Source organism: Mytilus californianus, unplaced genomic scaffold, assembly GCF_021869535.1.
Source record: "Mytilus californianus isolate M0D057914Y unplaced genomic scaffold, xbMytCali1.0.p SCAF_3, whole genome shotgun sequence".
Classification (NCBI taxonomy): domain Eukaryota; kingdom Metazoa; phylum Mollusca; class Bivalvia; order Mytilida; family Mytilidae; genus Mytilus; species Mytilus californianus.
This window is the reverse complement of record NW_026262679.1, coordinates 64,369,148-64,396,597: the sequence shown is the minus strand read 5'-3', so window position 1 is coordinate 64,396,597 and position 27,450 is coordinate 64,369,148. Positions and strand designations below refer to the sequence as shown.

The window sequence follows — 27,450 nt, the reverse complement described above, 5'->3', positions numbered from 1 at the left end:
AGCGGAAGTGACCTTGAGAAAACCGGAAGTAGTCATTTTTGTACTTTTTTCATGGAAAAGTACTCAGAATCCATATTTTTTATAATATAGATACATAAACTTCTCACTAATGACCACAAGTGACTTACGATCAACCGGAAGTGGCCACTTATCTCCTGTTTTACAGGCTAAAGTATATAGAAACTATATATTTTTGGAATGAGTTTGAAAGAAGCTATCATATGAGACCGGAAGTGACATTTACTTCACCGGAAGTAATTAATTATCTTCCTTATTTCACTCAAAAGTAAATATAAACCACTAATTTATCGTATCAGTATAAGGAAACTTATTATTGGATGCAAATTTTAACTTTAAGTAAACAGGAACTAGCTTCTTTTCAATAACTTTGAAAATCGATGTGGAAAGACCTTCAATTGTTCTCTGAACAATTGGTTTTTAATTTATTATTGATTTGATAAGAATGAACAACTAGAGGCTCTAAATAGCCTGTGTCATTCACCTAGGTGTTTGTGCATATTCAACAATAGACACTCACTAACATTGTGGACTAGAATAGAATTTCTGTTAACAGTTTCTCTCTATCTTCTTTTATTTTTGCCCAAAACACAAAAAGGGTAAAAAATTGTCATTTAAAGGCATGTAACCACTCCTATAAATAGTCTACTAGCGATTTCTGCAAAATTTGACTAATTTGTAGATCTTGTCTTACTTCATTTTTGCTATTTCAGTGTTATGGAATGGACTACCACACAAAATTCGTAAAGCTCAAAACACTTATACTTTTAAACAAATTATCAAGAAGTACTTAACACAGTCCTGATAAGATTATGTTTTCTATAATGTATTTGTATATTCTTTTATTTTTATTTTTATTTGATTTTTTGACTACATGTGCATCTTGAACAGCCTTATATCTTATCATGTTAGTAATATTACATTGAACTAATTGACTGTAAATTAACTATGTGTAAATATCTGTTTTTGATTGTATTGTAATTTGTATGTGAGGGCCTCAGGGAAGATTAGTTTATTGTAACTAACTGAGTTTACCCTCTTTAAATAAAGAATTTATTATTATTATTATTATTATTATTTAAAGTGTCTATCTATCTTTTGTAGTTTTCAGGATAATAGGCAAAACACAAAATATGCGTTTCAATCTTAATTGTAGTGTATCAGTGATTTTTGGTCTCTGGTGGAGAGTTGTTTCATTGGCAATCATACCACATCTTATTATTTTTATATTTACTAAATAGCAATGACTAAAGAAGTAAGAAAACTAACAAAACTAATGACACTTATTATCTATTAGTAAGTAATTTACATAAGAAAATAAAATGCTCTGTGGGGCACAGCTTGATACGACCACAGACGTCAAAGCCTGAACAGTTGGGGTAAGTATGGACACTATGTTTAAGCTTGAATTTTGATTGTAATTAACTATTGATTTGAAATCTACGGTAGTTTGTTCTAACACGCTGAATAGTAATTAAAGTGCTAGTTCACAAGGCAACAGTACACAGGAAGACATGTCTCCCTCCCCCAGACATGTTATTTCAACTCCCAAGATGATTGCTTAGAAGAGATACAGCAATTAACAATTTTCAAGACATTAGTCCAACACTCAGGGCGAGCATGCTATTACTACACCACTGGGGTGGTTTTTAAAAATTGAGTGACATCATATAAATAATTATAGTAATATAAAAATTACCTCTAGCAGCCATTCCCTGAATAACTGCAAGTGTCATTATCAATGGTGAGGATCCTCCCACATCTTCCAAATTGCCTAAAATATTTTAATTGAAGACATAATATATACCAGAATGTACCTCTCATCCTAAATCATGTTTGCAGTTTATATTTAGGAAAAACATTATAAGTTGCTTCTTTAAAAAAAAGAAATGCAATTGTGAACTTTAATGCCTGTATGGTATGAAAGATCAGATAATTGTTATATAAAGATGCATCATTTTACTTAATTTTTTATATAAGATGTAGAAAAACTGACATGGATTCTTAATGAAACTCACTCAGCTGTTCAATGTTGGGCATAATTTTTTTGTTAAAGAAATCATTTCTCTCTCTTCCAATAGATAACATTACAACATTCTAAATAGGAAGCAACCACTGTATGTTCCATTCTGATGTGCTGTTTTGGAAATTAGAGGTCGCTTCCTGGCTAAAGACCACATGCAAATGAGAAAACAGTCTTTATTTTGAAAAAGTTTAATGAAATGAATCATGGTTTGTTTTTGTAGCCAGTTTGAAAATAGTTCAAAACCTAAGCTATAATCTTATTTGTTAATCCCGAATTAAAACCATTTTGGAAAACCAATTACATTAGTTTATATGGTTTGGTCATTGGCTATCATATTCAAGATATGCTTGATCTCAATCTTTTTATACCAAAGGCAGCTAACTCCAATCAGGCTTTTAGAGTAGAAACAGTTTGAAACCTCAACTTTATACTCAAACAATTTTCTTCAAACAAATCTCAGTTTTTCATTTCATAACTTATCCTTTTGTATTTCAGTATAGCTCATGTCCACTACGCAATTACGTGCTTTTGTCCATCCATAGGCCATCATTAATTTGTCAGATTTGTATCCAGTATGAATGAAATTTTCTAAGACGTACAGTTTCAAACGCAATAAAAATGATCTTTGTTTCACTTTTCCAATGTGTAAATTTTCACTATGCACATGACCCTGACACATATTTTGTTAACGTTATATGACGTGTGTTGACAAAAGAAAACAATGTCACCGTCAATTTGTGTAGGGGATCAAGAAGGGTTTTAGTTACTTTGAAATGGAAGTATCGTATTGAATTGTGAAAAACAACAATTTTTAATCACAATTTCATTCATATCTCTACTAAAATCAGTATTTTAGAGTACTTTGGAAACAGGTACAATGAAAAGAAGTTGAACATTCACTGTTTTAAACAAGAAACAAAGCCAAAACCAGCTACAAATTGACATGACTGGTGGTCACTAAAATTGATGTATTACAGTAAAAAATGATGGCTTCATAATTGTGTCGAAATTTGAAATAGGTTACCCGGTTTCATTTAAGATTTTTATTGTTCTTTTCCGTATTTGGATACGCAAACGTAAAGTTATTTAAATTCGATGTTTTTGGCGAACAAAAAAGATGGCTGATAGTTTTTAGAACGGACAGGATAAAGAAATAGCAAATAAAAGTTATTTTGGACAATGTTTCTATGTCGTATTGAAACTATATTGCTCACAAAACCTAAAAACTTTAAAAATCAATTATGATAACAGCATGACAATTTGAAAAAAATAGTTTAAAAGTCGATTTTTTAGCTGATTGCTTTGGTGGATTTTTTGACGTCACCAACGATTGTAGGACCACCTAATTAATTCCCCCTGCCATTGTTGCTGATAGAGCTTGACGACAACGGACGTTTCTAAGGACTTGCTTTCCAACTGTTCTAAGCATCCTAAATAAAATTTGATGCAACGTCATAGACAATGTCTTGACAACACCCATTGATATATGACGTCAGAGGAGTGAAATTACCGGATTTATTTCACATGTGAAATTATCCGTTTTTATTTGACTAGGAAATCACTGTATTTCATTGCAATAAGTGTAATAAACTCCCATTAATTACATTCTTACACAAAGTTATACATTGTATGTTGCATAGTGTCTAAGACTTAAATCAATGAAAAGTAATATATAGATATAACTGTCATATGTAATTTTTTGAGCTGTCAAAAGATGTGTGTGTATTTAAATTTCAATCTTGAAGTGCTTTCCTCAACATCATTTAGTTTCTGGCAACCTGAATAAAATGTATGCTGATTTCTTTAGGACCAGTTCAGAAAGTTTGCAGTTTTCATAGACGATTTGTATGTAAGGTGAAAAGACTTCAATTGTTTCAAAATTGCAGAATTCAGCATAGGAAGCAAGGTGGCATGATATAGTGGATTCACCTGATAAAAATGTGACAATTAAAATAATTTTCTTGATAACAATACCTGTACAGATATCAAAATTCATGAAGAAAAACTAAAGTTCACAAAATCAACATTTCTAAATGATTAAAAATTGGGAACACAAATACTGGTACAAGACTGACTGTCATAAAGAACTAAAAAACATTATTTGGTCAGCTATTATTATACTTCTTTTTCATAAAAGACCTCTGGGTCTTAGACAATGTTCAAGACATTTTTAAACTTTGAATTTCGCAGTTTCCAGAATAGAGAGAGCATTGTTTCAATATCAATGTCTGAGATTATTGATTTGTAATTATGTATTTTTTGTATTAGTCAACAACACTTGTGCTTTCAAAGTACAGCAGCATGAATTTCTGATAATTACTTTCAATGATTATATTAGGTAGTTTATATAAACAATATAAAGTTAAAAAATGAGAGTTGAGATATCATGGTCTACCAAAAGAGTAACATACTTATAACATTCCTAATTTTACTGTAATCACTTGTAAGGTGTGTAACTTCAAAGGTGTCACCATGAAATACAATTAATCCCAAGTTCTCCTCTAAACCATAATCTGTCTTATTCTGCTCCAGACCTGAAAAAAAGCAGCTGATATGAGTCATAACCTATTAGGTTTTCTTGCTTCAATTCCCCATCTAATTTTATTATATATCAAACTATACGACCTATGAAGATATAAATGAATGAATCTTAATGAGCAATCTCACTTATTTTCAAAAAAGAGACTTATCTAAATGTGGTGAAGAACTTTGAAACTAGAAAGCCCCTTACTCAAATGTGAATTAATGCTCATAATATAGCTATTGAGCAGGGTTGTTATAGAAAGATTGACAAAGATAAATAAATCTGTAAATTTTTGTTTGTTTTTCTAAATTCAATTGAAGATCAAATTTATTTTCTGATGGAATGTCCGGCATTCATACAAAACGCAAGTTAAGTTAGATTCTGCTTTAAGAAATATATAATAATTTGAAAATTCCAAAATATAGATATCAGATTTATTTAATTTCTTTCATGTGAACATAAAATAAAATGGTTCACTGAGCGCAGCTGGATACGACTGCAGAGGTCCAAACCTGAACAGTTGGGGCGAAAATGGACACAATGTTTGCGCTTGATACAGGTCTGAATTTGGATTGTAACTAAATATTTGACACATAATAGGTTTCTGACACTGAATAACTGTAGTCACAGAACTAAGAATTGGTTATATGATTTGAATTTATATTAAATTTTTTGCTTTTGTGCAATACACTATGCTGTTGCGAATTGACCCCCCCACCCCCCCCCCCCCCCTTTTTTTTGCAAAAAAAAAAAATATTTGAAATAAAAAAATAACCATAATTACCAATTACATCATAAAAGTCCTAAATAGATAATTAAAAAGCAGTGTAAGGGAGGTAATCCAACATTGTACAATTTTGTTTTTGGATTACCTCCCTTACAGTGCTTTTAAATTATCCATTAACCAGGAAACCCTTGTTTTTTCCATTTTTTTGCCCCTAATTCCTAAACGGTTTGAGCCATAACCCCCCCAAAGCCAATCCTAACCATCCCTTTGTGGTATGGAAACTTGTGGTATAATTTCAGAAAGATCTATACACTTAAACACAAGTTATTGTCTGGAAGTTACAAAAATGCTAATTTTTTGCCCCTTTTTGGCCCCTAATTCCTTAACTGTTGGTACCATAACCCCCAAAATCAATCCCAACCTTCTTTTATGGTATTGAACCTTATGGTAAAATTTCATAGAGATCCATTCACTTAAACTAAAGTTATTGTGAGAAAACCAATGTGTCTTCGGACGACGACGACGCCAACGTCATACCAATATACGACCGCAAAAATTTTGCGGTCGTATAAAAATATACAACACTGTGGCTTTGACTTGTTATAAATGTTTTACAATAAGAAAACAACTGCTACAGTTAACTACAATAAGCATAATCATTATTGTTCCTGTACTTATGTCTATTTGTAATCATTATATGTAATATGTCTTTATTTGAAGACATTTTCAAACATCAAACTTTATTTTTAACTAAAATATTTGGTACACCAGATGTCCATTTTTTAAGACTCATCAGTGCGCTTGAATCAAATAAGTGTATATTTGAAATGCTGTATCTTTGCCATTGGCTTAGATATAAAGACAAATGAGGTGTCAATAGAAAGAAGAATCATTGAGCTACTGCATAAACACACTAGTACTGTTAGCCATATTACAAATCAGAAAATATTAAAAAGGTGCCATATAAGGAGAAAATTTAAATATTTTTTTAACTTCTTATTTTCATAATTAGCATTTTTAGTTTTGTAGCAAACAAGTAGTTTTATTTTGCATAAATATCAGCATAGGATACAAGCACCTAAACAGTGTCTCAGATTTCTAATATCTTAACCTATTACTGAATAATAGCTGGATCTATTATTGTTCTGACCTTATAAATCGTGAATATTCAAAATTACTTAATTTTTTCAAATAAACCTTATATAAAAACAAGAGTAAACACTCTGAAATGTCTCGCCTGCCATACTGACCATGATTGATGTTATGTTGAAAGCCTTAAAGATAAAAGTTTTACTCACATAAACTTACTACAAGTATCACAAAACATAAATACTGATCCATGACAATAAGGTCAAGGTCAGATAAACCCTGCCAGACAGACATGTACACCTTACAATCATTCCATACACCAAATATAGTTGATTTATTGCTTGTATATGCTTGTCTATTGGAAAACAGACCAAAACACAAAAACTTAACATGGACCAATAAACCATGACAATAAGGTCTAAGGCAAGATACCTTCCAGACAGACATATTTATACCTTACAATCATAGCATACACCAAATATAGTTGACCTAATGCTTATAGTATATGAAAATGAGGTCAACGTCAGATCAAACCTGCCAGAATAACACCAGACATACTATTTCTTCTCCATTTTTTTTTTTGTATTCAGTGAATTTTGATGGAAAGACCTTCAATTGGAGACCAAATGGTTTTTAATTTTGTTTATAGATTTCTCTGGAATAGTTCAAATCTTTGTCCTTCTGTCATAATGGACAGTTGTCTCATTGGCAAGCATACACCTTCTCCGTATTTTTATATTTCAAATGTTATAGGAAAGGTTCTGGTAGAACAAAACTTTGAAAATTACAGCATAGAAACTAATGTGTGTGCAGATAACGGAGACGAAAATGACAACAGCTTAAAAAATAGAGATTTACAACATATTTGTTGTTCTGATTCATTAATTTTCTTCTTTTGATCACTCTTGGAGTTACACACTGATTTCACTATGTATTGTCAATATAGAATTTTAACTATCCATATTTGTATACAGAAAAATATAGTATCCAGTATTTTTCATTACTGGTATACATATGAAAATAAGGAGATGAGGTATGATTGCCAATGAGACAACTATCCACCAAAGTTCAAATAAAGTGGATGCAAGCAACAATGAGAAAAACCCATACCGTATAGTCGGCTATAAAATGCCCCGACATGAAAAATATGTAACAATTAAATTGAGAAAACTGAAGGCCTAATTTATAACAAAACAATTAACGAAAAACAAATATGACAGACATGAACCAACGGCAACAACTGAACTACAGGCTCCTGACTTGGGACAGGCATACCAATTTTCATACAATGTAGTTAATAGTAAACACTGAAATAATTGAGGGAATTTTGGTGTATAATGTCTTTAGGTGTGTATAGTATGCGGATTTTTACCCTGGGATAGATTTCTAAGAAGGGGGTTGCGTATTATGTATGCATACATTGATTTTTAGACTATTTTTCAGGTACGAAACTCGGGCATGAAACCAGGTGGTCAGGAAGAAAATATTTTCGTTGCAAAACAAATTGATTGTTGTTATGTTTTAAATGTATATTTGTACCTTCTAGTATATGATTTGTAATGTTATATGCAAATAAAAATCATTTAAATGCTTTAGTAGTTATGTTTTTTTCGTTTTCTTGTGTCTGTTCTATGTTGTCGCCCTGAAGTTGTATTTGGAGATATCCCAATTAGAGATGATTCTGTCAATGGCAAATTAAGTGTAGGTGATTCTCGAGTTTATAACTTACTTTTGATATGTTCTAACAAGGAATACAGAGGGTGAATGTATGAAAATTGAATGAAACACGCTCGTTTGATGATAGTGACCGCCATTGTTTTTACTTTCGTAGTATCAGGTGATCATGTCATGTGACTTTAACTTTATGAAGTTGTTGAATAAAGTGATGATTTTATACGTTTTTACTTTGTGACATTTTAAAAACCTCTATAAAAACCTTCACACAAATCATAAATTGTAAGCATGTTTTTAAAATGCCATTTTAATACCTGTACGAATTTGATTGAGGAACAAAGTGAATCTTCTCAATTGATTTGTTTTGACAATGATTACTTGGATTAGACTTCCTAATTGATTATCAATAAGAGTGTGATATCATAATCCGGATTTAACGATTCAATGAGTACATACCAACCAACAATAAATGAAATCAGCAGAGATTGATATTTATTTTAGCACTAATTTATCAACGTAAATATTACAATTTATTTATTTATTGTGTATTAAAGAATCTTCGTAATGAATCCATATTCAGCACAAGATTCAACGACTACGATTTGCATTTAAACAACTTCCCGATTTAACACTTCCTGTTGTTCTCATCCGTGGAAACAATAAAGAATCAAACATCGTTTGCTAAGTTATTTATTCTGCAACAACGTTTTCATTATCCTGTTTTAATCAACCAGGACTGGAGTTCAATTTGTCCCCGAAAAAGAAATCTTTTTCAATGGACGCATTTTACCGAGTTTCAAGATGGGATTTTTCCAGAAAGTCCCTGCGTGTAAAGCATAAGAAGAAACTGTTTTTCTCAAGTTTCAAGAGTGAAAAGGCGGGTGCGTACTATGCATGGGTGCGTTTTATACAAACCAAAAGATGGTAGTAAATAAATAAAATGAACATGATTAGAGCAAATAAAAAAAACATTGCACAGTGCTATAGTCGGGCTCATTTGTATTTAGTTAGTGAATACATTAGTATCTAGTTTATATATAATAGTGAATACATTAGTATTTAGCCAACACTGTGGATTCATTATTATTTGTGGGATACCAATTATTGTGGATTGTGGGTAAAGGTAAACAATGAATTTAAATACTCAACAGAGTACAAATAGTCTATACATATACAGCTTAAACAAAACCACTTGATCAAAGTTTCCACAAAAATAAGGTTTTTCCTCTACCTACGAAAATCGATATCCAATTTAAATTGGTATCTACGAAAATAAATGAATCCATAATACATTAAGTATTTGAAAGTGAAAACAATATTATTTAGTTATTGAATACATGAGTATTTAGTGATTACAATAGAATTCTGCTACAAAGTTTCCCATCCAATTTCAGCATATGATAAATGTTACTCACTTCATCAAAAGTTTGGTAGAAATTGTGTTGAAAACATTTCAAAATTGTAAAAAGAAACATTTTTTTCAACTTTTTGTGTTTTTATTTACTTGCCATCAATATATTCCTCAGCTGCTTCTACAGCCTGTCTGATAGGTTCTCCTCTCATGCTTTCTGACACATCTAGAAGAAGAATTGTACTAGGTCCTGTGCATAGTGGGTCACTACATTCTACAGCTTAAAAATAAATGTAAACAAGTAAAAAGCTGGCATTGCCAACCCAAATGATAAGATCTATTTTAAGTAACAGTGACCCTAAAATCAAAAGGTATTTTTCCGTCCCTAAATTGGGTTAAATTATTGTGATTTGGTCCAGTTGCAAAAGGTATAAAATGCTCCGCAGGGCGCAGCTTGATACGACCGCAGAGGTCGAACCCTGAACAGTTGGGGCAAGTATGGACACAACATTCAAGCTTGATACAGCTCTGAATTTGGATTGTGATTAAATATTTGACACAGCATAGGTTTCTGACACAGAATGAATGTGGTCTAAGAACTTAAAAATTTTAAACTGGACATTCACCTATTATGGTCCAATATCCAAAATTTAAATACATGGTTAGATTCAGCATATCAAAGAACCCCAAGAATTCAATTTTTGATGAAATCAAACAAAGTTTAATTTTGGACCCTTTTGACCTCAATGTGGACAAAGTTGATAACGGGGCCCAAAAATCAAAAATCTAAATACACGGTTAGATTCAGCATATCAAAGAACCCCATATATTCAATTTTTGTTGAAATCAAACAAAGTTTAATTTTGGACCCCGATTTGGACCAACTTGAAAACTGGGCCCATAATCAAAAATCTAAATACATGTTAAGATTCAGCATATCAAAGAACCCTAAGAATTCAATTTTTGTTAAAATCAAACTTAGTTTAATTTTGGACCCTTTGGACCTTAATGTAGACCAATTTGAAAACGGAACCAAAAATTAAGAATCTAAATACACGGTTAGATTCGGCATATCAAAGAACCCCAATAATTCAATTTTTGATGAAATCAAACAAAGTTTAATTTTGGACCCTTTGGACCTCAATGTGGACCAATTTAAAAATGGGGCCCAAAATCCAAAAACTTAATACACGATTAGATTCAGCATATTAAAGAACCCCAAGAATTCAAGAATAAAACCCCATTGAAATTGGTCAAGAAATTTATTGGTAATATCTTCTTTTGCACAATACTGTGCAATTGAATAATTCTTGCTATTGCGCAATACTGCACAATTGACAATTTCTTGCTATTGCGCAATATTGTGCTATTGGATATTTCTTGCTATTGCGCAATACTGTGCAATTGAAGATTTCTAGCTATTGCGCAATACTGTGCAATTGAAGATTTCTTGCTATTGTGCAATACTGTGCAATTGAAAATTTCTTGCTATTGCACAATACTTATTATATAATAATTTACACATCCTGTTTGGTGTGTATCTCCTACCATATCATTATTATTTGCTTTTAAATATAAATCAGAAATAACCAACTTAAAATGGAAAATTTTAAAAGAAAAAAAAAAGGAAAAAAAGAAAAAAAAGGAAAAAAAAAAAAATTCCCCCCCCACAAATTTTTTGAACCCCCTTATGATTCATCACCCCCAAACTCAATCCCAGCCTTCCCTTTGAGGTATGGTACCTTGTAGTACAATTTCAGAGAGATCCATACACTTGAACACAAGTTATTGTCTGGAAACTAGAAAATGCTTATTTTTGGCCCCTTTTTGGCCCCCAATTCCTAAACGTTTCGGGCAATTACCCCCAAACTCTATTCCAGCTTTCCCTTTGTGATATGGAACCTTGTAGTACAATTTCAGAAATATCCAAACACTTACACACAAGTTATTGTCATGAAACTAGAAAAATGCTTGTTTTTTGCCCCTTTTTTGGCCCCTAATTCCTAATATTTTGAGGCAATTACCCCCAAAATCAATCCCAGCATTCCTTTTGTGATATGGAACCTTGTGGTACAATGTCAGAGAGATCCATACACTAACACACAAGTTATGTCTGGAAGTTACAAAAATGCTTATTTTTGGCCCCTTTTTGGCCCCTAATTCCTTAACTGTTGGTACCATAACCCCCAAAATCAATCCCAACCTTCCTTTTGTGGTATTGAACCTTATGGTAAAATTTCATAGAGATCCATTCACTTAAACTAAAGTTAGAGTGCGAAAACCAATGTGTCTTCGGACGACGCAGGACGACGCCAACGTCATACCAATATACGACCGCAAATTGCGGTCGTATAAAAATATGAGTACTGGTAGGTCTGAAGCTGCAAAACTGAATTAGAATTGTCCAAATTTTGAGTTGAAGCTGACGAAGTTTTCTAAAATTTGTTATAATATTAATGTGTCCCAAAAGAAGAAGATAACAATGTTTTTCAGACACCTTCATAATTTGTTTTTTCATGTATGCATCATATATATAGCAAGCATATGGGAAAATTACGCTAAATACAAGACCAATACTTGGTCTGGACATGTGTTGTTTTTATGTTTACTGAAATTTTGGAGTTAATGCCGAGTTAAACAGGGTGTTTACATGAGTGCATGTGACTGAACGCTGCGTTAACTTTTTCCGCCTATTTACATGTAGTTCATGGGTTTGCACCCAACTGTAAGTTAGAGTGAGGAAACAGCAAATTCAGCAATTTCTCAACTTATAAAGGGACATAAGTTAAGAACAGTTAAATTGAGGCCATCCAAATATGAACATGATCTGTGTTTGGTGGAAATAAGCATTGTGTACAAGTTTCATAATATTTGGTTGAGGCAAACTAAAGTTAGAGAACAGAAACCAATATGTGACGTACAGAAGGGTAAATCTTAATGCCCCCCTCGCCTAGCGGCATGCGCATAAAAACATAGTTTCATATGAAATATTTAGCACAAAAGTGAAGGTGATGAATACTTTTTGCTTAACACTGTAGTATAATCAAGGATTTACTGTACTTACCATCTTTTGACCATTTATCGATCAGATGTTTGTAATAACCTTCTAAATCAATGCTGGAACCATGAGCTAATGAAATAAATTAAAAAAACTAAATCAATATCATTCAAATAATCATAAAATTTACATGGATACCATGCTGGATGCTTATAAAAATCCCACAACCCTAGACTGGAAAGACAAATGGGAAAACAGAATGGTATAAGGCATACCATATGGCACAGTTGATTGGCACAAACAATTGTTTAAAATCTAGTCAAATACATAAACAAAAGCAATTATTAATGATCTTTCTAATTTAACAAAAATAAAAGTACTAATATGTTTTATTTATAGTTCTTTTTTTTTGTTATAAATTAGGCCCTTGGTTTCTCCTTTGAATTATTTCTCATTTTGTCATGTTGAGGCTTTTTTTTTTACATTATTGGTTTTGCTCATTGTTGAAGTCAATATCTTCAAGCATGATGAAAAAAAGTGTAGAAAAGTGATTATTTAAGTGAATTTTCTATGTCCAAGGACCATAACTCTGCACAAAATCATCAGACCGGAACAAAATTCGAACTTGATCTGTAACTTGTCATGATAAAACTATATACCAATTATCAAATCAACATTTTCAAGCATGATGAAAAAAAGTGAGGAAAAATTATTATTTGAGTGAATTTTCTAAGTCCAAGGACCATATAACTCTGCACAAAATCATCAGACAGGAACAAAATTCTAACTTTATCTGTAACTTGTCATGATAAAACAATACACCAAATATCAAATCAATATCTTCAAGGACGAAGAAAAAAAGTGTGGAAAACTGATTTGCTGGACTGTCGAATGGACAGACAGACAGACAGACAGACAGACAGACAGATGGACGGAGTGCAAGCCTAAAGTCCCCTTCGAATTCGTCGGTAGGGAACTAAAAACTGGCAAGAAATGTAGGCTTGAGAGCACTTAAATGCAAATTTCCATATATTTTTACATTTCAAAAGGACATAACTCCTGTATAAATTGTTGATCGATTCTGATTTTCAAACTTGTCCCATACATTGCCGATATAAGTTCTATAAAAATCTGACAAGAAATGTAAGCTTAAGAAAGCTTACACTGCAATTTTCCAAAATTTACATTTCAAAGGAATGCAACACTTGTAGCAATAGTATATTGGTGCTGATTTTTTAGCTCTTTCGATATACATTGTATTGTGTTTCCATCAAGCAGAACCAGTTCTAACTATTGAGAATAATATTCTTAAAAAAATCATCAATTAAAAAATGTTAGGTGTTAGAATTGACTCTAATCTATCATGGACAGGCCATGTTAATTACTTATGTTCATCAATATCATCTAGATTTCAATTACTCTCTTAAAGATCAAGAAATTTATTTTATAATGGTTATATCCTCCCACTGATTGATTATTGTTGTATTATTTGGACTGGTTATGCTAAAAATGAGCTAGTAAGAATAATAAAACTGCAGAAAAGGGCTGCATGACTAATTTAAGATGCTGATCGGGCACTTTCAGCATCAGCACCACTGTTTAAACAACTTAGGTGGATGACAGTAGGTCCAAGGACACAGTTATCGTCCTTAGGTTTTCTTTGTCTACGAATATAGTCCCTAGTGTGACCAGTGTATAACTTGCATTTTTTTTTATACACTTTTCCAATTTATTTCTTGATATTTTATGCATGAAATATTAAGTAAGGGGATGAAATTACATGTTAAAAAAATTTGGGTGCTGAATCTTTATGTTAAGTAGTGATTTGGTCCAGTTAAAAAAGGTCAAAAATAAGAATGTCTGAAGCTGTCAAACTGAATTTTAGCCCCCTTAACACAGAATTGTCAATATTTTGAGTTAGAGCTGGTAGAAGTTTCTATAATTTTGATATTATTTGTATCAATAGTAGTACACTACATTGTAAAAGTCTTTTTGAGATAGAGCAGGTGCAATTTTTTTAATTTGAATTTATTGTCCTAAAGAAATGCACTACGAAATAACTGTGTTCTCGGGCCTAAGAGATGAATTCCGTAAATGTAGATTCTGTACTTTGGCAACTTTCCTGAATGGTTTGCTGGTTTCAATTTGTCAAACTCAATAAAAGTAAAGGTTTTCCATCTTTGATTGACAGAAATTCTGTCAAAATGTCCTAAAATAAGCATTTTAAAGCAGTTTCCATTTTATGCCTAAGAGCCATGCTGACTTTCTATCTGACAGCTTTTTATGTTCCTGATATTTGTGTTTCTATGCTTAAATCAAATTTAGTTAACCATTTGTGAACTCTGAATCTTGAGAAAAGTAGATTATCACAGAAAAAATGTGCAGAATATTTGTATTTATGTCCCTGGTTAAACGTCCTGTTTGATGTATGTGAAATGTGAAGAGCTTTGTACATAAAATCTGTAGTCCATCACAAATATTTCACTAAATCTGTAAAAAAAACCACTTTACAATGATCAGTTCACCCTATTCATTTCATATGCTACCATAACTTTCTTCTTTAGGATAGTAAGTGGTTCAAATATATGCCAATTGAGACTAAAACTACATGCAAGTTTTCCATTGAAAAGTGAAAAACTGGTCATCAGACCATACTGTCTGCAAAAAAAAAGTTGAATTCAAGAGTCCTTTTGCAATTAGACTTCTTGTATCATATCATCTTAGCATAGAAATGAGCAAAAAGTAACAAATTTCCATTTCTTATAGCCTCTGTGTGCATTTTTATATGTAAATATGGGCTACGGCCTAAATCGACTCTAAATAATTCTCAGTCTTACATGGCCTAAGACCATTTTATACTTATGTGGTATGCTTTTTGTAACTTTTCTTTACATTTAAAGTACATTTAATATATATGGAAGAATAATGTATGGTTAAAAAACTTCAAAAACTTCAAATTGGTTAAAAATGCATGTTTATGTAAGACTTCCCTTAATTCGAAAATCTCTATTTTCAGGCACAGGCTCATATAAATTTGACTTTTGAATAACTGTGATAAATCTGATAAATCAAATGAGTGTACCTTTGCTTTTAATACTTATTATATTATATTTAAGAGTATTTAAAAGGCAAATTTTTGCAATATTTAAATTTTTTAGGCCAAAATCTTGACAGTTGAAAATATTTGATTTAAACGTCAAAAATAAACATCCAAATTTCAATATGAAAATGGCCCTAGTTTCTATAATATATATCCTATGGCCATGAAACTTGGCCAACTATCTTGTAAATTCCGAAGCTTAGGTCATGCAAAGTTTTATTAAAATTGGTCAAGTCTTTCTATCCTATTAGGTCCAAGAACACAGTTATCGTCCTTAGGTTTTCGTTGTCTACGAATATAGTCCCTAGTGTGAACAGTGTATAACTTGCTTTTTTTTTTTATACACTTTTCCAATTTATTTCTTGATATTTTATGCATGAAATATTAAGTAAGGGGATGAAATTACATGTTAATAAAATGCTCCGCTGGGCGCAGCTTGATACGACCGCAGAGGTCGAACCCTGAACAGTTGGGGCAAGTATGAACACAACATTAAAGCTTGATACAGCACTGAATTTGGATTGTGATTAAATATTTGACACAGCATAGGTTTCGGACACAGAATGAATGTGGTCTAAGAACTTAAAAAAATTTAATTTACCTATTCAAACCATATCATTATTATTTGCTTTTATATATAAATCAGAAATAACCAATTTAAAATGGAAAATTTTAAAGAAAAAAAATTCCCCCCCCCCTATTTTTTTGAACCCCCTATGATTCATCACCCCCAAACTCAATCTCAGCCTTCCCTTTGTTGTATGGTACCTTGCAGAACAATTTCAGGAAGATCCATACACTTGAACACAAGTTATTGTCTGGAAACTAGAAAAATGCTTGTTTTTTGGCCCCATTTTGGCCCCAAATTCCTAAACGTTTAGGGCAATTACCCCCAGACTCAAACCCAGCTTTCCCTTTGTGATATGGAACCTTGTAGTACAATTTCATAAAGATCCATACACTTACACACAAGTTATTGTCCTGAAACTAGAAAAATGCTTGCTTTTTTGCCCTTTTTTGGCCCCTAATTCCTAAAATTTTGAGGCAATTACCCCCAAAATCAATCCCAGCCTTCCCTTTGTGGTATGGTACCTTGCAATACAATTTCAGAGAGATCCATACACTTGAACACAAGTTATTGTCTGGAAACTAGAAAAGTGCTTATTTTTGGCCCCTTTTTGGCCCCTTATTCCTAAACTTTTTGGTCAATTACCCCCAAACTCAATTCCAGCTTTCCCTTTGTGATATGGAACCTTGTAGTACAATTTCATAAAGATCCATACACTTACACACAAGTTATTGTCCTGAAACTAGAAAAATGCTTGTTTTTTTGCCCCTTTTTGGCCCCTAATTCCTAAAATTTTGAGGCAATTACCCCCAAAATCAATCCCAGCCTTCCCTTTGTGATATGGTACCTTGTGGTACAATGTCAGAGAGATCCATACACTAACACACAAGTTATGTCTGGAAGTTACAAAAATGCTTATTTTTGGCCCCTTTTTGGCCCCTAATTCCTTAACTGTTGGTACCATAACCCCCAAAATCAATCCCAACCTTCCTTTTGTGGTATTGAACCTTATGGTAAAATTTCATGGAGATCCATTCACTTAAACTAAAGTAAGAGTGCGAAAACCAATGTGTCTTCGGACGACGATGACGACGCCAACGTCATACCAATATACGACCGCAAAATTTGTTCGCGGTCGTATAAAAAAATTTGGGTGCTGAATCTTTATGTTAAGTAGTGATTTGGTCCAGTTAAAAAAGGTCAAAAATTAGAATGTCTGAAGCTGTCAAACTGAATTTTAGCCCCTCTTAACACAGAATTGTCAATATTTTGATTTAGAGCTGGTAGAAGTTTCTATAATTTTGATATTATTTGTATCAATAGTAGTACACTACACTGTAAAAGTCTTTTTGAGATAGAGCAGGTGCAATTTTTTTAATTTGAATTTATTGTCTAAAAGAAATGCACTACGAAATAACTGTGTTCTCGGGTCAGTAGAGAACAGAATCTCATACCATAAATCTGTTTTGATGCATACATGCATGAAGAATGAAGCCCCTGAAAATTAACTGACAAATTTAAAGACATGCCAGAAATAAACCAATATTGTTTGAGGAATATTTCTTACAAAAAATTGTAGGTGCCAAAACAGAGCAGTATAAGAAATTTTTTATGTATTCAGGATCTATTTTTAAAGAATAACTTACCAATATCCCTGAAAAAATCTACCTCAAGTACAAGTTCATTCAAAAATTTTTTTTAAAATTACTCGTTGGAACATTAAGCAGCTCTGAATTTTATATGCATAATAACTTTTTACACATTTACTTAAACTTTAATTATTGTTGAAATTATTTGAATGATGCCATTACTTTATGAATTCATCAATTTTTTTTACCTGTTTTGAAAATTATATTTCATAACAATTTCTCTTTGATTTTTGATTTCTTATGTGTGTGTTTGTTTGATTATTTTGTATTTTTTTCTTTGTTATATTTCAATGTATTTCATGAGGGTCTCAGGGAAGATTAGTTTTATAGCTGACTGTGTAACCCTCTTTAATCAAAGCATTATTATATTATTATTATCATTATTAAAATTGAGAATGGAAATGGGGAATATGTCAAAGAGACAACAACTTGACCAAAGAGCATATATAAAACTGAAATGAAATTTATGTCAGAGAGTGTTAACATTGCAATTTTCTATAAAATTTACATTTTAAAGAGACAACTCCTGTAAAAACTAGAGCTGTCTGCATAGTGGGATTAATACTCCCCAATCATGCATTTTAATTGCTGCTGTAAAATTCAGTATTAAGATTTCGCCATTGGGGTCAAAGTCAAGGTCAGAGTTATCTGACTTTAGCCCATGATGCAACTGCATACCAAGTTTGGTAAACTTAAGTTTAACAGTTCAAAAGATATATTTTGGACAAGGTAACAAAATTTTTTTACTATAATAGGGGTCAAAAGGTCAAGGTCAGAGTGACCTGACTTTTGTAAATGAGAGACACTGCAGAGATAAACCTTTGATATAAATTCAATAAAATTCTAAAGAATCCTAGATGTGCCTCTAAAAGACATATGACACAAATGAAAGAGGAATTCTGATGAAACATTCATCTAGTAAACAGCTTAACTGAGGAACTAAAGAATGTAAAACAAAATACTTGACAGATGAAATATAATAATTATTTAACAGATATTTGGAAGAAATAGTTATTTACTTATGTTTTATTTTTTCATCTTTTCTATTTAGCAAAAAGTGTTTTCCTGCAAACATATCAGTCTCAAAATATAACACTGTTCTACAGCTTGCTTCTTTTATCCCTATTCACCACAAAAAATAAAAATACTGTAAATTCAGAAATTTTTATGATGTTATGAATATTGCCAAAATAGCAAGGGATATGTTTTTACAAAAATGAAAACTTGCAATTAGAATTTTTAAAGTATTACATGTAATTGTATCCAGCATTTTCTAAAATTAATCTTAATTTGTTCAAGAATGACAATAATAAATGCATGCAAAACTTTCTGAATCTACAGTACATTGTAATATGATTATGACTCACTTCTGACTATTACCCTTTCACCAAATCTTCTCTTCCGTCGACTCATCGGCATCATGCAATCCATTTTTCGGCGACTTTCTGCACCTCCGCTATGTATAGGTAGTTGAAGTGGTTGCCTACGGTGGAACTGATACATTCCTGGGCCTGTTGGGTCATAAGGCTCAGGTGGAGGTTCATAGTTCTTATACCTTTGTTGTGGGGCATCGTTAGTGTCTCCTTGAGTGCTTGTACCTAAATTGCTTTGTTGAAGTATGTCGGGGTCAGTTCCCAAAGCTTGTAATGCTGCTTTTTTGTCCTCTTCACTTAAATTTTGCAATCCTTCCAAGGTTTTGGCATCAATTTGTCTATGGCGAGTTCCCTGGCCACTAGGTTGCCCTCTTCCTCTTCCTCCCGAACCAAAAAGTCCTCCTAAATTTCCCTGACCTCCATGTCCAAAAAGGTCTCCTGTATTTGATCCACCACCCATCCCCCCACCACCAAGCATTCCACCTAATCCTGAAACCCCTGGACCAAACGTTCCTCCTCCACCTCCACCTGCAGTCCCAGCTCCAAACATTCCTTGAAAACCTCCTTGATCAATCCCTCCTGCACCCTGCCCCATACTACCTCCACCTGCCAAGGAATTTAGCGAACCACCTTGCCCCATCCCCATTTGTTGCATTAAGGGTGCTATTTTTTCACTGTACATCTGAACAAAATCTTGCCCTCCCATTCGCATGAGAGCTTCTTCTTTGTCCTTAGCCGACATTGACTCAAGCATCTGAAACTGTTGAAGCATCTGCATCACATTTTCTTGATTCATTTCACCATTCCCCCCATTGCCCATGCCAGGAATCCCTCTACCACCAATTCCTGGAATCCCTCCACGTCCCATTCCTGGTATCCCTCCACCATTCATTCCTGGTATCCCTCTACCACCAATTCCTGGAATCCCTCCACCATTCATTCCTGGTATCCCTCCACCATTCATTCCTGGTATCCCTCTACCACCAATTCCTGGATTCCCTCTACCATGCCCTTGTCCTCTTCTGTTTTGATAAGATGACATGCCTCTTCCTCCAAGCATTCCACCTCCTCCTGGCACTCTCTTCTGTCCATTTTGTAGCATTCCTCCGTCTACTGGTATATTTCCTGATCCATTTAACCCACTGACTCCCGATCCCATCATCACTCCTCTTCCTGATCCCATCATCATTCCACTTCCAGGTTCCATTCTCATTTGCTGCATAGCTGGTCCAATAGATTGGTGATACTGCTGGAGTAATTCTGGTCCACCCATTGCTAAAAGGGCTGCTTCTTTATCTTTTTCTCCTAAATTTTCTAAGCCCTTAAACATAAGCATTTCTTCTTGTGACATTTCAGTTTGCTCTTGCTGCCCTCCACTTGGAGACTGTATTCCCATATTTTCAAATCCTGAAAATCCTCCTTGCATTCCATTCATTCCTGGTGTTAAATTTTGCACTCCATCCATTCCTGGAATTTCATTTATCCCTGAGAAATTTCCTCGCATTCCTCCTCCTTGTCCACTTCCAATTGCCCTCAAACCTCTTCCTTGTCCGGTTTCCCCCTCAAATGAATCATCTTCCATATTACCATTAGGATTTCTTACTCCTTCTCCAACACCTAATTTCTTCATTAATTCTGCAAGTTCCTCCTTGCTGCGACCTGCATGATTGGACCCAGCTCCATTTGCACCTTGTCCAGCAGTCTGTGTCTTATCCATTTGTAAATTTTGTGATGATTCTGGCAACTCAAAATTTCCTGCAGAACCCAAAACTGACTCCATGTCAAGACCCTGTGTATATAAAGTGTCTCTTAAAACGTCTTCCTCATCAGGCTTTGGAGGAGTAATGGAATCTGAAATTACATTAATTGATCAATAATTTAAACTTTCACAAGAACTTACTTTATCAATATTTTCTACTTTATTTGCTATGCAGTGCAGTGCAGTGTATTGTACTGCAAAGACAGGACAGGACAAAACAGGACAGATTACCAAGGATCTACATCAACATCAACATCGAATTCCTAAATGTGAAAAGAACTCCAAGCATTGTTGTTGCTGTGAGGTAAACAATATGACTTGACTATAAAATAGCAGCATGTCAATGGATGTAAATTATCATATGTAATACCACTACAATAATATATACAGAATATTTTGAATGGATGCAACTACAATTGATGCCAAAAATACTTTTTTTTTTGAGACAGCAAGCTTTTTATAGAAGCTAATATTTGTGCAGTAATAAATTTATCACTTGAGCAATTACCTATGATGCAATGCTACCCACATTGCAACACAATGTATACCTTCTTTTGTTAATGTCTGCTTTATATTGTGAATTGTTGGCAATAACTCTAATAAGGAAGCAATTATTGCGAACCCAATGATACTTTTCCACAGATTCACCTGCAAGTTACCTGTCAATAATGCGAACCAAATGATACTTTTCCACAGATTCACCTGCAAGTTACCTGTCGATTCAAACTTTTGTAAGTTCTTTTGTCCCATCTAATAAATATAATAGCTATTGTTCTCTGTGTAGTTTATTTGATGGGACCTTTAAATTTCTTCCAAGAGAAATCTATCACTCACTGATTAATTTACCTGAACAAAAAATTGAACTGTCAATAATGAAAATACATGTACAAATACTAAATAAGGACTCAAAAAACTGCATGTGGTGCTGTATTTATTCAATATCAAATAGTTTCAATATAAACACTGATTCAAAAATTAAAAGTTGATTTCTTAACAAATTTTTTATATTTTCCCTATTAAAATTTGCTTTTTTTTGTGTGTTTGACAAATAAAAACTTGAAAATTATTGTGTTTAAATTAAGGTCTTGATAAATGTATTCTATAACTGAACAACAACAAAAACATGCAAACTCATTGGAACAATACTAAAAATTTTGTCAGAAAAAAACTTTTTATAATTAAATCAGTGTTTATATTGAACAGATTGAAAACATATTATTGATATTGATTAAATACAATATTGCATGCAGTTTATGCGAGTTTATACAACTATTTCCCCCAAAAAAGAAGATAATTTTTTGGTCAGATAAATTAATCAATGAGTGATAGATTTCTCCTAGAAGAAATTTAAAGGTCCCAGTGAAAAACTACACAGAGAACATTAGCTATTGTATTTATTCAATAGGACAAGAGAATAGACAAAAGTTTAAATACCCTGGTCAAGAGCAGAGGACTCTGTGGAAGACTTTCATTTGGTTCGCAATAATGGTTTCAATCAATTGATATGGTTTCTACATTGGCTAGAGGTATAGGGGGAGGGTTGAGATCTCATAAACATGTTTAACCCCGCCGCATTTTTGCGCCTGTCCCAAGTCAGGAGCCTCTAGCCTTTGTCAGTCTTGTATTATTTTTAATTTTAGTTTCTTGTGTACAATTTGGAGTTTAGTATGGCGTTCATTATCACTGAACTAGTATATATATTTGTTTAGGGGCCAGCTGAAGGACGCCTCCGGGTGCGGGAATTTCTCGCTGCATTGAAGACCTGTTGGTGACCTTCTGCTGTTGTCTGTTCTATGGTCGGGTTGTTGTCTCTTTGACACATTCCCCATTTCCATTCTCAATTTTATATTGTACACCTTATATTCTTCAATAATTACATTACATGTATGTTTCATTATAATACGTTATTTTGATTGGCTAACAGCAATCTTGCGTCATTCTGAGATTAACCTTCATTTTAAAATGAATGTAACATTCTTGATGACACGGCTTCCACAATAAAGTTTCACAGGTAAATAAAAGAAAATTCATTTTTACAGTTTTCAGTTTTTATCCATCTATTATAGTATTGACTAAAAGGGGTTAAGGTTGACACCTCATGGAGTAAGTTGATGGTTTCAATCATATAATATAATAAAATGCTTCGCTGGGCGCAGCTTGATACGACCGCAGAGGTCGAACCCTGAACAGTTGGGGCAAGTATGGACACAACATTCAAGCTTGATACAGCTCTGAATTTGGATTGTGATTAAATATTTGACACAGCATAGGTTTCTGACACAGAAAGAATGTGGTCTAAGAACTTCAATTTTTTTAATTTACCTATTATGGTCCAATGTCCAAAATCAAAATACATGGCTAGATTCAGCATATCAAAGAACCCCATATATTCAATTTTTGTTGAAATCAAACAAAGTTTAATTTTGGACCCCAACTTGGACAAACTTGAAAACTGGTCCCATAATCAAAAATCTAAACACATGTTTAGATTCAGCATATCAAAGTACCCCAAGAATTCAATTTTTGTTAAAATCAAACTAAGTTTAATTTTGGACCCTTTGGACCTTAATGTAGACCAATTTTAAAAAACGGGACCCAAAATTAAAAATCTAAAAACACGGTTAGATTTGGCATATCAAAGAACCCCAATAATTCAATTTTTGATGAAATCAAACAAAGTTTAATTTTGGACCCTTTTGACCTCAATATGAACCAATTTGATAGCAGGCCCACAAAATAAAAAATCTAAATACATGGTAAGATTCAGCATATCAAAGAACCCCATATATTCAATTTTTGTTGAAATCAAACAAAGTTTAATTTTGGACCCCAATTTGGACCAACTTGAAAACTGGGCCAAAAATCTAAAATCTAAATACATGTTTAGATTCAGCATATCAAAGAACCCCATATATTCAATTTTTGTTGAAATCAAACAAAGTTTAATTTTGGACCCCAAATTGGACCAACTTGAAAACTGGTCCCATTATCAAAAATCTAAACACATGTTTAGATTCAGCATATCAAAGAACCCCAAAAATTCAATTTTTGTTAAAATCAAACTAAGTTTAATTTTGGACCCTTTGGACCTTAATGTAGACCAATTTAAAAAACGGGACCCAAAATTAAAAATCTAAATACACGGTTAGATTTGGCATATCAAAGAACCCCAATAATTAAATTTTTGATGAAATCAAACAAAGTTTAATTTTGGACCCTTTTGACCTCAATATGAACCAATTTGATAGCGGGCCCACAAATAAAAAATCTAAATACATGGTAAGATTCAGCATATCAAAGAACCCCATATATTCAATTTTTGTTGAAATCAAACAAAGTTTAATTTTGGACCCCAATTTGGACCAACTTGAAAACTGGGCCAAAAATCTAAAATCTAAATACATGTTTAGATTCAGCATATCAAAGAACCCCATATATTCAATTTTTGTTGAAATCAAACAAAGTTTAATTTTGGACCCCAACTTGGACCAACTTGAAAACTGGGCCCATAATCAAAAATCTAAACACATGTTTAGATTCAGCACATCAAAGAACCCCAAGAATTCAATTTTTGTTAAAATCAAACTAAGTTTAATTTTGGACCCTTTGGACCTTAATGTAGACCAATTTAAAAACGGGACCCAAAATTAAAAATCTAAATACACGGTTAGATTTGGCATATCAAAGAACCCCAATAATTCAATTTTTGATGAAATCAAACAAAGTTTAGTTTTGGACCCTTTTGACCTCAATATGAACCAATTTGATAGCGGGTCCACAAATAAAAAATCTAAACACATGGTTAGATTCAGCATATCAAAGAACCCCAAGAATTCAATTTTTGATGAAATCAAACAAAGTTTAATTTTGGACCCTTTTGACCTCAATGTGGACAAAGTTGATAACGGGGCCCAAAAATCAAAAATCTAAATACATGGTTAGATTCAGCATATCAAAGAACCCCATATATTCAATTTTTGTTGAAATCAAACAAAGTTTAATTTTGGACCCCGATTTGGACCAACTTGAAAACTGGGCCCATAATCAAAAATCTAAATACATGTTTAGATTCAGCATATCAAAGAACCCTAAAAATTCAATTTTTGTTAAAATCAAACTAAGTTTAATTTTGGACCCTTTTGACCTTAATGTAGACCAATTTGAAAACAGAACCAAAAATTAAGAATCTAAATACACGGTTAGATTCGGCATATCAAAGAACCCCAATAATTCAATTTTTGATGAAATCAAACAAAGTTAAATTTTGGACCCTTTGGACCTCAATGTGGACCAATTTAAAAACGGGGCCCAAAATCCAAAAACTTAATACATGGTTAGATTCAGCATATTAAAGAACCCCAAGAATTCAAGAATAAAACCCCATTGAAATTGATCAAGAAATAAGCAATTTATACGAAGTATCTTCTTTTGCATAATACTGTGCAATTGAATATTTCTTGCTATTGTGCAATACTGTACAATTGACAATTTCTTGCTATTGCGCAATATTGTGCTATTGGATATTTCTTGCTATTGCGCAATACTGTGCAATTGAAGATTTCTTGCTATTGCGCAATACTGTGCAATTGAAGATTTCTTGCAATTGTGCAATACTGTGCAATTGAAAATTTCTTGCTATTGCACAATACTTATTATATAATAATTTACACATCCTGTTTGGTGTGTATCTCCTACCATATCATTATTATTTGCTTTTAAATATTAATCAGAAATAACCAACTTAAAATGGAAAATTTTAAAAGAAAAAAAAAAGGAAAAAAAGAAAAAAAAAGAAAACAAAAAAAATCCCCCCCCCCCAAATTTTTTGAACCCCCTTATGATTCATCACCCCCAAACTCAATCCCAGCCTTCCCTTTGTGGTATGGTACCTTGCAGTACAATTTCAGAGAGATCCATACACTTGAACACAAGTTATTGTCTGGAAACTAGAAAAATGCTTATTTTTGGCCCCTTTTTGGCCCCCAATTCCTAAATGTTTCGGCAATTACCCCCAAACTCAATTCCAGCTTTCCCTTTGTGATATGGAACCTTGTAGTACAATTTCAGAAATATCCAAACACTTACACACAAGTTATTGTCATGAAACTAGAAAAATGCTTGTTTTTTGCCCCTTTTTTGGCCCCTAATTCCTAAAATTTTGAGGCAATTACCCCCAAAATCAATTACAGCCTTCCCTTTGTGATATGAAACCTTGTGGTACAATGTCAGAGAGATCCATACACTTACACACAAGTTCTTGTCTGGAAGTTACAAAAATGCTTATTTTTGGCCCCTTTTTGGCCCCTAATTCCTTAACTGTTGGTACCATAACCCCCAAAATCAATCCCAACCTTCCTTTTGTGGTATTGAACCTTATGGTAAAATTTCATGGAGATCCATTCACTTAAACTAAAGTTAGAGTGCGAAAACCAATGTGTCTTCGGACGACGCCGGACGACGCCAGACGACGACGACGACGACGACGACGACAACGACGACGACGACGACGACGACGACGACGCCAACGTCATACCAATATACGACCAAAAAATTTTCAATTTTTGCGGTCGTATAAAAATAAGGAGATGTGGTATGACTGCCACTGAGACAACTATCCAACAGAGTTCAAATAAAGTGGATGTAGACAATTAAAGACAATGTACGGGCTTCAACAATGAGAAAAACCCATACCATATAGTCGGCTATAAAAGGCCCCGCCATGAAAAATGTGAAACAATTTAAAAGAGAAATCAAACAGCCTAATTTATAACAAAACAATTCACAAAAAACAAATATGACAGACACAAACCAATGACAACCAATGAACTACAGGCTCCTGACTTTGGGCCAGCACATAAAGAATGTGGTGGAGTTAAATATGTTTCTGACCCCTAACCTAGGACAGTGGTGTAATAGCACAATATTATTAAATAAAGAACAAATTGTAAAAATCTGTAGAAAGTTTTTATGTAGAAATTACATTGTTGAACATCTTAAGCTTTTTGTCTATCCACTATACTTTTCAAGATAAAAAGGTAAAAATTTCATTGATGTAACATCCTTTTATTCATATGTAATGGCATTAAAGCCTATTTTATGTCAATGGATGCTTTCAATGAAATTAGCATTTTGTAGATTTTGTTTTCCTGATCATTTTTCAAATTTCCATTTGTTTTTTAGAATTTTGAAGAAAAAAAGTGTGTATGACAGAAGCAACAAAGACCAACAGCTGGACATGCGCTGCTGGCTTAGGACAGCACACAAAGGATGTGACAGGGTTAATAATGTTTAAGCACAAACTTACCCTTACCTGGGATAGTGGTGTAACAGCGCAACATTTGAACAAACCGTAAAAGTCAGTTGAAATGGGTTTGACTCATCAGATTGGTATTTTGAACAAAAACTACTATAAATAAGAAAAACAACACAAAGTATTGATCTAAGAGTACGCATAGATACTGAAAGCTTGTTCAATGCCCAATTTCAATGAATAATGATACCATGTTTTCTCAAACTAAAATATCAGTTCAGTCATCACACATATTAAATGTAAAGATTTAATAAGCTGTTTGAGAGATCCATGAACTTGTGCAA

The 27,450-nt window shown here is 33.0% G+C and overlaps 1 protein-coding gene across 1 annotated transcript in view; it reads right to left on the bottom strand.

Annotated features, from left to right (window-relative positions):
• The window catches only part of LOC127733115 (uncharacterized), a 133,159-nt gene that overhangs the window by 80,802 nt on the left and 24,907 nt on the right, over positions 1-27,450 (bottom strand). The window contains exons 3-7 of the mRNA XM_052242409.1: positions 19,092-20,948; positions 12,474-12,539; positions 9,567-9,689; positions 4,456-4,578; positions 1,718-1,792 (exon numbers count right to left, since the gene is read on the bottom strand). Coding sequence (XP_052098369.1) covers positions 1,718-1,792; positions 4,456-4,578; positions 9,567-9,689; positions 12,474-12,539; positions 19,092-20,948 — 2,244 coding nt within the window. The remainder of the gene's footprint in view (positions 1-1,717; positions 1,793-4,455; positions 4,579-9,566; positions 9,690-12,473; positions 12,540-19,091; positions 20,949-27,450) is intronic.